Below are 17,160 nucleotides of genomic sequence, written 5' to 3'. Positions count from 1 at the left end.
CTTCATCACTTTTCCTTGGCTAGTTACAGATGAAGCAGGCATCAGGAAAGTCATTGCTGAAAACAACAAAGATCTTATCGTTCAGATCAAAGATCTCGTAAATACTTCAATTTCTGACCTCAAACAATCTAATGAGTCAATGGCTTCCCAACACATGTCAGAGATTAAGAGGCTGAAACGAGATTCCGTTTCTCAATTCAACAAAAAGAGCCATGAGGAGCAGTACAAAGCAAACAAAGCTATTAAAGATGCTGCTGAAGATGCCCAGATTGCCATCGAAAGGAACAACATTGAGAAGACTAAACAAGCCTTAGATAAAGGTATGGACCTGCTTCAAGAGCGTCAAAAATTAATCCTACTAGCTGATAAATCACAGTACGGGTGGAAGATGGTCCTCAAGTATAAACACCATGATCTCGCAGACGACGAAGAAGATCAGAAAAAGATATACAGGGAGAATCCAGAGCAGCTAGGTCCACGAAGCATTTTACATCTTGCTCGATCCAGCAAAGAAGTGATGTCATATCAACTTCAACTGCCCAGCTTTCCGCCTCACAGCTACCCAATTTGTTTTCGCATGTAAAACCCACAGCTTTGGTCTCAGAGATCAGCATCTGGTGCTTTGCTTGTGGCAAACGCGGGCATTGGAAGGCTTTCTGTCCTATTTTATGGTTTAATGTTCCTTCTAATACCGGTCAGAATCCCAAATGACCCACTTTGGATGTCGATTTGGAACAAGACCTTGTTCATGAGGATAGCAATGAATTAGTTTTTCTTTGTGTCAATGGAAATTCTTTTGAGGTTAAATACGGCTAGGACTATTTGTCCGTTAAAGGTCAGCTACGTGGAGCCCTAGCATTCTGGAATGACATTCACGCGCCTCAGTTTATCCTGGATATTATTGAATATGGCTATATATTACCGCTTCTTCAAATTCTTCTGCCCTTCACAGCTAAAAATAATAGTTCGGCTTTGGAGCAGCCAGCTTTTGTCGAAAGTGCTATCAACGATCTCATTGTCAATGGTTGTGTCACTGAAGTGTTTGAGGCTCCTGTTGTCATCAATCCTTTGTCCATATCTCTTCAAAAATCAGGCAAAAAGTGTCTAATTTTAGACCTTTGCCACGTTAATCAGTTCCTTTATAAATGTCAATTCGGGTGTGAGGATTTGTCTATTGTGAAAGAGATTTTGAATGCCGGAGATTTTATGTTTACTTTTGACTTAAAGTCTGGTTACCATCGCGTGGAAATATTCCCGGAGCACAGGAAGTATCTATCATTTGCGTGGACATTTTCTTCTGGATGCACCAGATTTTTCCAGTTTTCTGTTCTTCCGTCTGGCCTCAGTTCCACACCTTATCTATTTACTAAATTACTCCAGCCTTTAGTCAAGAAATGGAGATCTGAAGCAAAGTCGATCGTGGTTTATTTGGATGATAGTTTCGGGGCTGCTGCAGACAAGAATAAGGCAAAAATTGCCAGTTTGCAAGTACACGCAGATCTTAAATCTGGCTTTCTTCCCAACAAAGTCAAACGCATTTGGGAGCCTACTCAGGTTATTACTTGGCTCAGAGCCGTTCTCAACACTTCCACTTCTCAAATTTCTGCCACTGATAAGCGGATTACCAGTTTACAAGAAGACTTAGCGACTCTTTTCGCCATTTCCTCATCTTGTCATCCAGTTCGTAAGCTTGCCTCTGTTTGCGGAAAAATCATATCTCTTGGCTCCTGCATTGGTAAATTTAAATGTCTCTAGGCTTATGTCTAGAAATTTATTCACAGTCATCAATACCCCGCCAACCTGGAACTCTTATGTTCGTCTTTCATCTGAAGCTCTGGCTGAACTGTATTTCTGGAAATCTAATGTGGCAAGTTTTAACAGCATTCCTATTTGCCCTGTTGGGCACAAGCCTTCAAAGATTGTCTTTTCCGATGCTTCTGGCTCAGCTTGCGGCAGTTTCATCGAGTTTGAGGGGATGATGTTCCAGCAAAACTGGTCAGATTTTGAGAAAGCTCAAAGTTCTACATTCGGAGAGCTGTTAGCCATTTTCTTTATCAGTGAAAGCTTTCGTAGAGTCTTTGAAAGCCCAGACAGTCACGTGGTTTACAGATAATCAGAATGTTGTCAGGATTGTTAGTTCCGGGTCTAAGAGTCCAGCATTACAGGAGCTTGCAATGGGTATCCATCGAAGTTTACTTAATTCTATTAATATCGATATGGAATGGATCCCAAGAGACCTAAATAGTGTGGGGGATGATATAAGCAAATTCATTGATTATGATGACTACATGATCAACGATAGTCTTCAATGCTTTTGACAACTTATGGGGTCCACATACCCGTGATAGGATTGCTTGTTCCTACAATGCCAAAATCCAGTGCTTTAATTCAAGGTTTTACCAACCTGGTTTGAGTGGAGTTAATGCATTTTCTCAGGATTGGTCTCATCATAATAACTGGCTGTTCCCCCCCCTGTGTATTTAACGTGTAAAGTTATTAAGCATATGGAGCTTTGCAGTGCTCAAGGAACCCTGATCGTTCCCCTTTGGAAGTCAGCCCACTTTCAGCCCATCCTATGTTCAGATGGTTTTCGTTGGAGTACATTTATCCATGACTGGATTATTCTGCCTAACTTTCCGAATTTATTCATTAGAGGAAAAGCTAAGAACTCTATTTTTGGTAGCAAGCCATTGGCATTTGTTTTGTTAGCTCTACGTCTTGACTTTAGCATCATTCCCAGATTAGATTCCGAGTTATCTCATAAAAGCTTCCTAGTTCCTTGTGTTTGATTCCATTCAGGCTAGAGATTGCAGCTGTTTTTATTATGTGCCGATAAGGCATATTTGCGTGAAGTACTTATTATTTGTTAGTAATTTCAAGTTAAACGTGTTATGCCTCAGAGAGGTATCCAGGAGAGGCCCTAGAGGGGCGATTTATCATATGTATTTTCTTTTTTGTACCCTAGAGGGGTATATTATGTTGACTATGTGCAAATGCCCTAGAGGGGTACATCCACTAGAATAGCATGGTTTTTATTTTTGTATTGTGATACCCAAGAAGTGTGTTGCCTGGAGGGCAAGGGTTTTCCTTACTGAAAAAAGTGAGTTAAATGGAAATTCAGCATTGAGTGCATTGCTGCCTGTCTCATTGATATGTTTTTAGATTTTCTTGATATTTTTCCTTTTTCTTATCCTTAGATATCTTCACTTCCGTTTTCTGGTCTTCAGAGGCCCAAAGTTCCACAAGAGTGGTTCAGCTAATGGAGAATCTCAAATCTACTGTGCTTGCTTCCAAAGCGTCTGGGGCATCCAAAAATTACTTGAGAGCCTTTGCTAGTGATGTCTTGGGTACCTCAGAGTTGCCAGTCAGACCCATCGATTGTGCCCTCTACTTGCAACACCTCCTCGAGTCGTCCAAGTCCATTGCTATGATCAACTGCGCCTTCTATGCGTTCAAGTGGATACATCTTCTTGTAGGCATCGACTGACCAACATTACACCCTATTGTTATGGCCGTAAAAGAAGGAGCTGGTCGCCTTGCCAGTCAGCCAGTAGTCAATAGGAAGGAGCCCCTGGATGCTCAACACCTCAAGCTTCTTGCTGCAGAGACTAATCTAGAAGACCTTCTACAACTAATAAATTTACTTTTGTTCATTCTCCCATTTTCCAGCTTTCTTAGAAGTTTTGAGTTATGCGTTGTTCGTAGCAGAGATGTTCAGTTTAACGAGGGTTACCTTACAATCAGCATAGAGAAAAGCAAGACGGACCAACTGAGGGAGGGTAGATCAGTCGTTATCGCTGGATCCTCATCTACCACGTGTATGTGTTCTTTACTTAAGCTGTATATGCGGAAGGCCCAGTTTCCGGAAGATTCAGACGAGTATCTTTTTAGGGCCATTTCAGCTTCAGGCAATTATAAGCGCCTTATCTCTATAAACAAGCTGATTAGTTACTCTACCCGTAGGCAGTCGTTTAAAAGTCTTTCGTGAATATTGTACCAGATATCTTTAAGTTTAACACTCATTCAGCTAGGTCAGGTGGAGCTGCCAGCTCTGGTGTTTCAGAAAGGAATCTTCAGTGCCATGGTTGCTGGGCTTCAGTCACAGCGAAGGATTCTCTTGCCAGTAGGCCAGAAGTCTCTAAGGCTCTGTCTCTGTGAGCTCAAGCCATACCTTTAGCTCTCTATCTTGGGCCTGGCTGACCAACACGCCCATGCCTCAACCTTTGAGTGTGTTTGGTTGTGTAGTGAAGGCAAAGTCAATTTTTTTAAAAAATTTTTTTAAAAATAATACTAGTGAGCAGCACCCCAGCAACAGATCTTGTCAACTTGCTTTATTTTCTCCGACCGGTTTCGTCTGATCATACAGACTTCATCAGGGAGTTTGAACAAGATACATAAAGGAACTTATTTTATACCTATTCTTTAGAGTACAAATCACGTTCCGACCAGGGTGTGAACAGCAAAAAACACCTACAAAATTGCGTGCAGGATATGACTAAAATCCTGCGAATGTGCAATGTTTAATTTTGGGGCTCACAGATTTAACGTTAAATCTGTGAGCCCCAAAAACGTTTACTTACATAGATGTGCTAACGTATTGGTAGATTTATAACTAACAATAGAACTAAGGTTCGGTAAATGCTTAAGAATAACTTTTTTGATTCCAACATGACTGCAGTTAAACATGGATTTGAACACCACTGTCCTATGTCTAGATAACCGACCAGGCTTAGAGAACCATTTACTCCTGTTACTATAGTTTATCTCCCTGAAAACGGGTAGTAAAAACCTAGCTGGATAACCCCGAAGGCGTAAGCGCTTCCAGAATAGTTGACGTGTCTCATCGAATGAGCGAAAAGTCGAGCTATTTCTGGCGTAACGCATGAGCTCGCCTTTGATAAAAGCTTTCTTGTTGCTAGCGGGGTGAAATGACTCATATGGTATATACAGATACTTGTTAAGCGGTTTCTGAAAAGTAGAGTATTGCAGTTTGTTTATGACAGAATCTTTGAAAAGTAGCAAGTCTAGAAAGGAAATCTTAGAATCACTAATTTCGTAAGTTATCTTAATGCGTTCATCCTTAGTATTAATGGCACTGAGAAATTCAAGGAGGGTCTCCCGAGGGCCTTCCCAGATGACAAAAATATCATCGATAAAATGCTTGTAGAGGGTTAAATTTCGAGAATACAATTCAATAATATCCCTCTCGTGATAATACATAAAAGCGTTTGCGGCTGTAACTGCGAAGGGAGTACCCATGGCGATACCAAACGTTTGATGGTATATATCGCTACTAAATTCAGATTTAAGGAAATTATTTTCAAAGATTACACGAGTTAACTGTACCAAGAGAGGTGTTTGCGCTACCTTGCCCTCTCTAAGCAAGAGGTCAAGAGCAATAATTGCTTTCTTTGTGTCAATGTTTGGATAGAGTGATGACACATCCGCCGTAACAAGAAGGCAATTTGCGGGTAGCTCAACTTTCTCTAAACATTGGATCAGTTCACCCGAGTCACGTAAAACCGTAGGCATAGTAATGTTTGGTTTGACTAATTCGTCAACAAAAATACTAATGGGCCTAGTGATATAAGAGTGAGAAGCCGCAATAGGCCTCCCAGCTATAGGTGACTTATGAATCTTAGGAGTAATATAAAATTTAGCAGGATCGATACTCCTAGGACTGTCGTCTAGGCTACGGAGGAACTTGAGAGAGTTGGGTGGTAAAAATCTAGAGTAACTATTTACAAGTTTATCTCTGGTCTCAATTACCTTTTGACGTCTAAATGTCCAGTCATCTTTTGTGACTTTAGCATACGATTTAGTGTCATTGAGGTGTTTAAGAGTCTCTTTTTCTACCCAGTCTGTGGATACGAGAGCAGGTCCGAGGTTTTTGTCTGTGGCTAAGATGCGAACCGTGGGGTTTTCCTTGAGCTCGCGTAATCCTCTCCGTTCGCCAAACGTCAGATTGTTTGTCCAACGCGGCGGGGTCTGGTTAAAGGTCTCCAGTAGCTCTAGACGGATTTTATACAGGTTTTCTTCGAGGTCAGGATCTTCCCGAGGCGGATTCCATCCTGTTTTAACGTACAGTTTAGGATTGAAGTCCGGGTCATCAGGTTGATCAGCAAATTTGTAATGCAGACGGACGCTACGACAGAAATCCTGTATTTGATTGTCAAAAACACAAACGGCAGGCGGTCTAAGCGTAGGTCTAAATTTAAGACCTAAGCCAAGAGTTCGTGACTGCTCTGGGGTGAGAGTGACATTTGAAAGATTGTGAAATTCCAAATTCCGTGGTAAAAGGTCCAAAATCGGTTTTTTTGCCATTTTGTCAAGCCATTTAGAGTAACTGTCTCTCGCATCTATTTTACGACGCCGTTTCCACGGCCTTTCCCATTTTTTGATTTCTGGCGACGAGAAACAGAGGGAGAGCGGCTATCAGAAAACCTGACATTCATGGGTTTTTTGGACTGTCTCCGCTGTTTAGATCGACTTCGTCTCCCTTGTGCACTTTTGGCTGCGGGCGAGGGGTTACGCAGGTTACGGGCATCCTGGCTCGAATCTTGACGGCGTTGTTGTTTCCGATTTCTGGAGCTTGATCTATTTTTACCACGGCTTTTGGAATTTTTTCGGGGCGGTGGAGCTGTATTTCCTGGCGGAGAAGCTGGGTTGAGCTTAGAAACTTCCTGTCGCACGGCACGTTGCACCATGTCACGGACAGACTGTTCATTAATGGTAAATTGGGTATCCATTTGCTCTGTTCTTTTGGCCTCTTTAGAAGCTTTTTTAATGTTCTCCGCTACCCATTTAGAAGCTCGTGTTGCAGCACACTCGAAATAGAAGCTGTCGGCAAAACATTTTGCCGACTTGACATATTCGTCTGCTTCAGTGTTAAGAGAAGAATCACTAGATTGAAAGGAATTCCTCCAGGTCTCAATGGCAGTGAAGACGCTCTTCTTCTCTTCAGCGCACTGCACTTTTGCTTGCTGTTCTTCAGTTTTTAGGGAGTCGATAGTGGCGTCTAGAAGCTTTAATTCAGCTTCTTTGGTGATGGTGTTGAATATTTCTTGAAGAAGCTGGGTATTACGGCCTTTAGCGGTTACACAGCAAATCTTCAAACCACTGGGTACCTTCCTGTTGCTCTTGTTGGATTCAAGTCTCTGTATGCGTTCCTGTAGACCATAAAGCTGATTTTCAGCCTCGATGAAGCTCCAGACAAGATTTTTTAGCACGCGTTGAAAGTGGTCATCGATCCATATTTCGGATTCAGGTGATTCTTCGGCTGTTGTCGCTCGATGATCTTCTACGACCTCCTCACGCGCCTGACTTTGTCTATCTGTAGATTCTTGCCGTTTTTTAAGTTTTAAAGCACTTTTGGTCATCTTGAATCCAGAGCGATCTGAAGTGTTGCTGAACATATTGTGGCTTCTGCTAGCTGTGACTTAGACAATTTTTTTAAAAATAATACTAGTGAGCAGCACCCCAGCAACAGATCTTGTCAACTTGCTTTATTTTCTCCGACCGGTTTCGTCTGATCATACAGACTTCATCAGGGAGTTTGAACAAGATACATAAAGGAACTTATTTTATACCTATTCTTTAGAGTACAAATCACGTTCCGACCAGGGTGTGAACAGCAAAAAACACCTACAAAATTGCGTGCAGGATATGACTAAAATCCTGCGAATGTGCAATGTTTAATTTTGGGGCTCACGGATTTAACGTTAAATCCGTGAGCCCCAAAATTAAACATTGCACATTCGCAGGATTTTAGTCATATCCTGCACGCAATTTTGTAGGTGTTTTTTGCTGTTCACACCCTGGTCGGAATGTGATTTGTACTCAAAGAATAGGTATAAAATAAGTTCCTTTATGTATCTTGTTCAAACTCCCTGATGAAGTCTGTATGATCAGACGAAACCGGTCGGAGAAAATAAAGCAAGTTGACAAGATCTGTTGCTGGGGTGCTGCTCACTAGTATTATTTTTAAAAAAATGTGATAATCACTATTGACATAAAGTAATATTTTGCCAACACAGAACGGAGAACTGGGTGGGAGAGTAGTACACAAAGGCTCATGTGCAGTACATTTGTGAAAAGAGACGGTTGAGAAACTTGTGACATTCTACGGTCAGCTTTGCCACTAGCACTTTCCCATAAGGTTCATTTTTATTGTGTAATTAGCGTCGTATGATTTGTTTTTTCATTCTGTTGTTTATAGGTCAACCTTAAAACCCCAAAGGTGGTGCCACTGCAGGTACACGGTCCCTATTTTTCCTAACAAGAGGTTTTTGGGGCTCACGTGTCCGGCTTTGGCGCATGTAGGACGTTACTTGATGTATCTCTTGTGCACTTTGTTGTAGCAAAGTAAATATAACATATCTTGGGCCTGGCTGACCAACAAGCCCATGCCTCAACCTTGAGTGTGTTTGGCTGTGTAGTGAAGGCAAAATTAGAAGATTCAAATGATCATTGAACTTTTCTTTGCTAATGTAAATCAGAAGAGGTTGTTTATTGTCATATCTAAAGACATTAATGTTGATATTATTCTGTTTTTCAATTTTAATGTAATCATTGATTTTAACAGGAAATTCAACATTAGAATAATTTAAATATTTAACGTATTCTCGATCAATTTTTTTTACTCTTTCTTGATCTTTGTTTTGTGGATTAATATGTCTAATATGACACCGTCTGAAACATTCATTAAACTTATTTTTTATATTTATCAAACCTTTTAATGAGTTTCTCGGCTCTTTTGGAAGCTAGATATATGATTAACCCTTCATTGGTTTATATTTAACAATATTCAAATAGTGATCATCAATTTTATCGATTATCCAGCCAGATTCTTCAGATAACCATTGGCTGATTTTTTTCAAAATCTGTTCTTGAGCCATTTTTGTTTATTTAAATCAATGATATTTAGAACAGTCTGAGCTTGACTATTGAAGTAAGCTGTTTTTCTTTTAACATGATGCTTCCCACCAATAATATCAATTTCAACTTCAACATCATCATTTTTTGCATTATGAGAAACTTCTTTGACAAAAGTCACTTTCAAGGACTCATAAAATTCAAAATTTGTATTATTTTTCAAGTAACATTCATTAAAATAGTGTTCAATTGCTTGCCTGGTTGTTTGCAATTGAATTAATGGCTCATTTTTATTTTTCAAATTAATCTCATAACTTTTAACAGCATCTTTTAAAGCTTGAGCTTTGGTTGGTAGTCCAATTAGTGATTTATACTTATCATCTAATTTTCGACTCTCTTCATCCAACTCTTGGCTTTTCTTTTCAATATCTTCTACTGATTTATCCATTTGTTGCTCAGTAGCCTTTTTTAATTTTTCAAACTCTAGCCAAAAAAGCTTTGTTCTTTTCTGTTTTTTTTGTTTTTGAGTTAATTTAGGTTTGGGAACACTTTTAACAATAACTCTTTGAGGTTGAGTTGGTTTAGGACTTGGTTCGCTTTTAACCATAACTTTTAGTTGTTGGTTTTTAGCTGTAAGTAATTTAATTTTCTCAATTAATCGAGTCTGATAATTTATTCAAATTTGATTTATTCATCATTACTATATTATAGTTAGATAATTTATTTTCCAAATTTCTATTTTTCATACTCATTATTCCCATTGTATTAATGGCGATTTTTCTTTAATTGTTAATCAAAAGCTCTGCTTTGCCACTTGGTGAGCCATTTTTTGATTTGCGGAAGGCCTGGGAAAGCCTAATTGTGACTGTGAACGGGAAAACGTACCTTAACGCTTATCCGTTAAACGGGCGCTAACGGACGGATAGCTAACGGATAGTTAACGGTCTTCACAGCATTCTAACGTTTTGTCCTAACAGTCTAACGGTTATCTAAGTGTGCCTAACGGATGATCAAAGCGTTCTAACGCTCTCTCCTAACGTTCTAACGGCTAACTAAGTATGTCTAACGGATGAAGAAACCGTTCTAACGGTTGCACAATTTGTTCTAACGGATGACTGGAGCCGTTTAACAGTTGTCTAACGGTCTACATCTAAAGAGGTTTAATGGTTGTCTAACGCTTTACATCTTAGGACGTTTAACGGTTGTCTAACGGTTAACATCTAAGGACTTCTATCGAACGAATAGCGTAGCTTTCAGTCCGATGTTAGAAACACGTAATCGTGCCAAACCATTATTAGTCTTACACTCACGTTTTTTAAAAAAACCAATCACAAAGTGCCGATTTCATCACTCGTCGACGAGACAAACATCAATAAAATTATTTCCACGGTGAGCATTGAAAACAAAACTCAGTGATGTAAACTATCACTTCCTTATCGAGACAGAATAACTCAGAATTCGAGTCCTATATTATCATGTGGGACACGAACCTAACGCCGCTAGACCCGTGTGTAAACAATTTAACTCGCCAGTCGGGATGAACATTTTTTATTGTTTTACTCAAATGAATTTGTCGCTTGTACTAATTTTTACATAATGACTTTGCCTAGAGTTTTGTAAAAGTAACTGTTTTATCCAGCTGTGGATTCGCAAGAGATTAGGCTTTCTTGACAGAGCATGCATGCGAAAAGCGGTACCTTTTGAGGTCACAAAGCTAGTCTCGAAGCGACAGGCGTTTTGTTGGCGCTGGTTCCATCCGATAAAGTTGTTTTTGTCACATACTTGTAGTTTAAAATTGGTTTCTTCTGATTCAGAGTCAGTCAACAGTCTATCAAAATATTCATCAAACTTTCCGCCGGAATATGGCCGTTTCTCACATCTTAGAATATGTAAACAACTTTATGCAAATTTTTGAACCCGCGCACTTTGTGAATTGACACGTGATCAGTGTTTACTTCGTAGAACATCTTTATCCATCGCATGGCCATTTTGGTCGAGTTTTCTCCGTGTTTGTTTCGTCTGTTTATGGCATTTGTTAAGTATTTTTAACTTTCGTTTGTTCACAAATTACAGTAACAATTTACAAGCTCTCGAAACAACCGGACTTTGCCGAATAAATAAAACAGTTCATATAATGACGATCGTAGTTAGGATTTTACATGTCGTCAGGCTGTTTGTGGAAGCGGCAAACGTGTTTTGTTTTGGATCGTGTATAACAATTATAGCATGAAGGCTTTATTGAATTTCATTCGAGTTGTATTTATCAATCAGGGCATCAAAAAATAATAATGACCAAACTTCTCGTCGAAAGATAGTTATCTCTCATGATTGTTTTGAACTAAATGGAAGCCAAGAGCTGCTCTCGTTTCACACTATGTTAGGCTACCACATTCTACTTCAATGCATGTCATGCCATTCTAACGGAATCGTTACCCGTTCAACGGATGCTAGTTTATTCTAACGGATCCTAATGGCTTCTCTAGCCGTGCTAACGGATACAGAGTTTTTGCTAACGGTTATGCTGGCCCGTCTAACGGTCTGATACTAACGGCTAACAGATACATGTCTCTTGCTAACGGTTGCACTCTCCGTTTTAACGGCCTGATGCTAATGTCTAACGGTTGGGCTAACACCTCTAATGTTTTTAAGAAACGTTCTAACGGATGACTAACAGATGCTTAACACTTTTGCCCGTCTAATGGATAAGCGTTAAGGTACGTTTTCCCGTTCACGGTCACAATTTATGCTGTTTCTGGCAGAAGGATTTTTTTGATTTCCGGAGGGGTGGCAAGAGTATCTTTTGATCACGAGCTGGCTCCGTGAAGTGTTTCTGGCAGAAAGATTTTTGATTTCTGGAGGGGTTGGAGACATAAAATTTGCTCACGACAGGGCTTAGGACAGAACATCCTCTGAGAGGCCTGAAAATGCATTTTTTTTGAGTTGGGGCCCGGCGAGGGTATTTTTTTGGTTTGCGGAGGGGTGGAAAGGCCATTTTTTGCATAATGCGCTCGTACCCCCATTTTCTAACTACTCCAATCTGAAACTTTTCTCTTGTTGACCCAGTTCTGGAATTCATTTCGATGACAGAGTCCAACATTATTTATTTTAGGAAAATGACGAACTTTATATGGGGGTATTTAGGGTCTCAATAGACAAGAATTAGTTTTTTGATATAAATTTTATTTGGTCGATACTAGACGCTGACTCAGTTCAGTCAGCGATACAAGAGCCATCAGTTCAACCCAGAGTTCTTACCTACCGTGTTTATAGAGTTGTAACTAAGTTAACAACTTTAAATCCATAGGAACGCTTGAAAAGTTAATGCTTAGTGTAATTGTCAATAACTACAAATCCGTATGAAAGTGATAATTTTGCAGCTAAAGACAAGTGATAAAGTTACCTTTCGGTCGGAAAGAATCTTTAGTTTCCTGTGACATGATGCTGAATTAAAACTGGTATTAACTGTACATCAGGAATTCCAAAACGGGGGGGAGTGACACAGTTTTGCAAAACCTACACGCACACTATTTCCGTGCAGATTTACAGTGTAGCACAGCGAATACATGGTCGTTTCTCGGAAAGTTATTTTCAAAACTATAGGTACCATAAAAGTGACATCAAACACATGTTTATAAGATTTACTTTGCATGAGTTTCCTTATCTGTCGTCATGAGTTGTGTCAGTCAACCATATATCCAGGAGCTCTGAGGCAAGGACCCTTTGAAGATTTTCATCCCAACCATTCTGGGGTGCAGACAGCTCGCTCCCTAATTCCAGATTACCTACGGACTATATCCTCTCAATGGAACGCAGAACCACCCAGCAAAACGGGGGGGGGGGGGGGTCGTCACAGTTTCACCAAACTTACACAGGCACTATTTCAGTGCAGACTTACAGTGTAACACAGTGAATACATGGTCTTTTCTCCGAAAGCTATTCTCAATACTATAGGTACCTGGGGACACATTACTGAGCAGGGCTTACTCTTACGCCCCCCTAACAAGCGCAAAATTGGGATTTTCAACCTCAAAACTTTTAGTCGGAAATTATTCGCAGTGTTCAACTTAGTGTACACACCAAGTTTGGCGCTCTTAGACCATCATTAAGGGGTCTCTGTCCCTAAGGCAACAACACTGGGCATGGGCTCTCATTTTATGCACGGACCTAAGATTTTCACATTTTCAAAACTTTTAGTGGGAAACTATTGGCCACCTGCGGCTGCATGTAGGCATCAAGTTTGGCACTCTTAAACCATCGTTAAGGGGTTCCTGTCCTCTAGGAACCCAAAACCGGGCATCAGCTCTCGGCTAATCTATGGGCACCCCTAAGATTTTTACAATTTTCAAAACTTTTTGCGGAAAACTATTGGCCATCTTTAGCTGCGTGCAGGTGCCAAGTTTGGCGCTGAAATTCCATTGTAAGATTTTCACCATTTTAAAAACTTTTTGCACAAGACTATTAACAATGTACAGCTGCGTGCAGGCGCCAAGTTTGGCGCTCTGAAACTATTGTTAATGGGTCCATGTCCCCTAGGCAATAACACCAGGCGTCGGCTCCCTTTCTATACACAGACCTAACACTTTCACCATTTTCAAAAGTTTTTGCAGGAGACTATTGGCCACCTACAGCTGCATGCAGGCGCCAAGCTTGGCGCTCTGAAACTATTGTTAAGGGGTTCCTGTCCCCTACGCAACAAGACAGGGCGTTGGCTCCCCTTCTATGCACGGACCTAAGATTTTCATCATTTTCAAAACTTTTTGCAAGAAACTAGTGACCATCCTCAGCTGCATGCAGGTGCCAAGTTTGGTGCTCTCAAATTATCGTAAAAAGGTGCGTCCTCTAGAAACCGAAAACCGGGCATCGGCTGTCCGCTATTCTATTGGCACCTCTAATATTTTCACCATTTTTAAAACTTTTTATAGGAAACTATTAGCCACATACAGCTGCGTGCAGGCGCCAAGTTTGGCGCTCTGAAACTATTGTTAAGGGGTCCCTGTCCCCTAGGCAACGACACCGGGGTTGGCTCCCTTTCTATGCACGGACCTAAAATTTTTACCATTTTCAAAACTTTTTGGAGAAAACTATTGCCCACCTACAGCTGCGTGCAGGTGCCAAGTTTGAGGCTCTGAAACTATTGTTAAGGGGTCCCTGTCCCCAAGGCAATGACACCAGGCATCAGCTCCTCAACTATGCACAGAACTAAGATTTCTACCATTTTCAAAACCTTTTTGGAGGAAACTATTGGCCCCTCTCAGCTGCGTGCAGGTGTTACGTTTGGCACTCTCAAACTATTGCTAAGGGGTTCCTGTCCTCTGGGAACCTAAAACCGGGCGTCAGCTCTTCGCTATTCAATGGGCACCCCTAAGATTTTTACAATGTTCAAAACTTTCTGCAGAAAACTATTGGCCATCTTTAGCTGCGTGAGGCGCCAAGTTTGGCGCTCAGATTCCATTGTTAAGGGGTCCCTGTTCCCTAGGCAATGAAATCAGGTATCGGCTACGCTCCTATGCATGGACCTAAGATTTTCACTATTTTTGAAACTTTTTCCGCGAAACTATTGGCCACCATCAGCTGCATGCAGGCGCCAAGTTTGGCGCTCTCAGACTATCGTTAAGGGATCCCCGTTCTCTAGGCAACGACATGGGCGTCGGCTTCCCTTTTATGCACGGACCTAAGATTTTGACTATTTCAAAAACTTTTCGCGGGAAACTATTGATCACTTTAAGCTGCGTGCAGGTGCCAAGTTTGGCGCTCTCAGACCGTCATTAAAGGGTCCTTGTCCCCTAGGCAATAGGGAACTTAAGCACCAGGCTATTTTGCAAAGGCGACGGCGACCGGAAGTGACTTTTTGTTCTGGTAGGCGTTCTGGAGTTGTCTGTCAAGTTGTCTTCGTTTCACGCGAATGTGAAAACCTTGATTTTGGCGTTGTTTCCAGAACGTGAGTTTCTTTCCCTCACTAGCTTGTCTCAAACTTGTTTTAACATTTTATTTTGCTCTTGTTATCTTTTTAGAAGTATTTTCGTTGATGTTCAAATTGTATACCCAGACAGAGATAAAAACAGACATTTTCATTTCTCGTAGCTTTGAGCAAAAGATATCAGCACTGGCCTCTGATGGAAAACCAAAGTAAGCTGAACTACTGAGTGTTTCAAAGACATTTCAACAGAAAATATTTTGATGTACATCTTTATTAAGTTTACATTTTTTCGCGATCGTCGGTCAAATATACTGAATTGTCGTATTTTGCTTTTAGAGGTATGGAGTGGACTGAAGATCATGATGTTATTTTGCCTCGAGAAATCCTGGTGAGTGATTTGTTTTCATTCAGAAAAGGAAGTGTTGTGAGGAGAGAAAGGTAGGAATCGATTGCAGAAAAGTTAAATCAAGTGAAGAAAATCAGTTTTCATCTTAAAGATAAGAGGGCAGTAAGAGACCGATGGGTTCTTATCCAGAGGAAGTAGAAGGCCAAGATGCATCAAGAAGAAAGTGCAGGTGGAATATTCGTGGATGACATGTCTGAAATAGATGTTTTACTTGAAGAACTCGTCAGAAAAGAAGAGAGCTTAAACAAAGTTGGTGACGCTCAGGCAAGAGAGCAAAAAGAAGATAAAAGCAAGGCAGAGGACTTACGGCAGAAAGCTTAACAGCGATACAGCGAAGCAAAAAAGCGCAGGTCAACAGAGAATGGCGATGAATGCGAGAAGAAACTGAAGTGCTCACACTGAACCACTAGTTGAATTCATGCCAGAGAAAGCCAAGAATGAGTGAGAATTACGACAACAAGAGCAGAATCAGCAAGTGATGGTGACTGTCTTACAGCAACAACAACAAACAAATCAAGCTATTCTGTTGGTTATCCAAAAGCTTCTTGAGAAGAAACAATGACAATTTCCCCAACTATGAAGATGTAAAGTCAGTGTTTATTTATTTCAACAAAAAGACAGGCATTTGTTGAAATTGATGTCGTATTATTTACTTGTGTTTTGTGAATTCGAAAAAAAGATCATTCATTATTGTTGTTACAAGTTTGACTCTTACATTGGTGACCACCAAGAAGAATTCAAATACTTAATAAATTTGGGTTTAATTAAAATGGCCTCCATTTCTGCTCTGTTTATTTGAGAGAATTTGTCTAAAATAATACTGCAATGGAGGGTCTAGACCAAAAAACTCTGAGGTTTTGTTGCCATATAGGCAGGTAATAGCATTATTAAGAATTGCACATACAACATACATTTTTCCCACACTACTCATTCCAATTTTTAGGTTTTTCTTAAAATCCACAATTACTCTAACAGAACCCATGTCAAAATTTTATTGTTCCATCATTGGTGTTAGGACACCATGGCAAAATGGTGCCTGTAGGTGTGTTTGCAGGGGATAGGCGAGATCACCATAAACACTCATGGGCTGGCCTGTTGGGGAAAATGCATTCCTTTCCAATTCTTGAAGAAGATTGGAATCTACCAACATGCTTGCATCGTGTTTTGCTCCTCTGCATACCAAAACAGATAACTAAGATTAATAAATTAGTGAAACCTTAAGTGGCAGCTTATTTTTATGGTATCCTAGTGAACATAACTTACCGACAGGCCCACACACATATTTCCAACAAGTCCATTTGGTAGAGCAACAGACTGAAACTTGAGTGAATGTACCTGTTTATGTCCATTGTACACTATTCTTTGGTGTTGGCCTAGGCGAGAAATTGGTCTGACCGTCCCATCTATAAACCCAAAGCAATTGTTGAGAGGTGCACCTTTAGCATAGATAACATCTGCATATTCCTATAGCATTGGCGGACTCAGCATATCAAAATTCCACTCTGAAATTCGATGACCATGGCTCAAAAAAATATGATCCATCACTGTATTGGTAATCATGCTTATTTCAGGAACTAGTCTTACAAAACGATGAATCATGTCTGAATAGCGACATGGATATGAGAAGAGCTTCAGAAGCATACAAAGCCCTTCAGTTCGATCACAAGTTGTTCTTTGCAGACATCGGAAAGTGACTGGCAATTGAAGAACATTTGCCAATAATGTTGTGTCCTGTTTTCGCACTCTGAACTCCACTAAACACTCTGATTCATCCGTCTGGTCGTAATCAAACTTTGGGTAGGAGCTGTAAGGGAATTCTGGATTCTCGGAAGTACAACTTTCGTACCAGGTCAAAAATTCTTTATCACAGATGCTTTTACTGTCGTACAAAAAAAAGAAGCAGGTTTCTCATTTCACTGAAGGATGACATTCTCTCAAACAGCTTATTTTAAAAGCAAACAGT

General features: G+C 40.4%; 1 protein-coding gene and 1 pseudogene across 2 annotated transcripts in view; both read left to right on the top strand.

Moving 5' to 3' along the window:
- Positions 1-9,090, top strand: part of LOC149095575 (uncharacterized) — a 55,634-nt gene extending 46,544 nt beyond the window's left edge. The window contains exons 2-3 of the mRNA XM_089281872.1: positions 3,198-3,818; positions 8,219-9,090. Of these exons, the coding sequence (XP_089137998.1) occupies positions 3,509-3,818; positions 8,219-8,229 (321 nt within the window). The 5' untranslated portion in view covers positions 3,198-3,508 and the 3' untranslated portion in view covers positions 8,230-9,090. The remainder of the gene's footprint in view (positions 1-3,197; positions 3,819-8,218) is intronic.
- A 5,359-nt stretch (positions 9,091-14,449) lies between these two features.
- On the top strand, positions 14,450-15,967 carry LOC149095574 (uncharacterized; annotated as a pseudogene). The gene is made up of 2 exons (XR_016204842.1): positions 14,450-15,000; positions 15,128-15,967. The product of XR_016204842.1 is annotated as an uncharacterized LOC149095574 (transcript).
- The last annotated feature ends 1,193 nt before the right edge of the window (positions 15,968-17,160 follow it).

Source organism: Orbicella faveolata, unplaced genomic scaffold (assembly GCF_042242905.1).
Source record: "Orbicella faveolata isolate gen_17 unplaced genomic scaffold, um_ofav_v1 contig_50, whole genome shotgun sequence".
NCBI classification, from domain to species: Eukaryota; Metazoa; Cnidaria; class Anthozoa; order Scleractinia; family Merulinidae; genus Orbicella; species Orbicella faveolata.
This window is presented reverse-complemented; position numbering and strand designations above follow the sequence as displayed.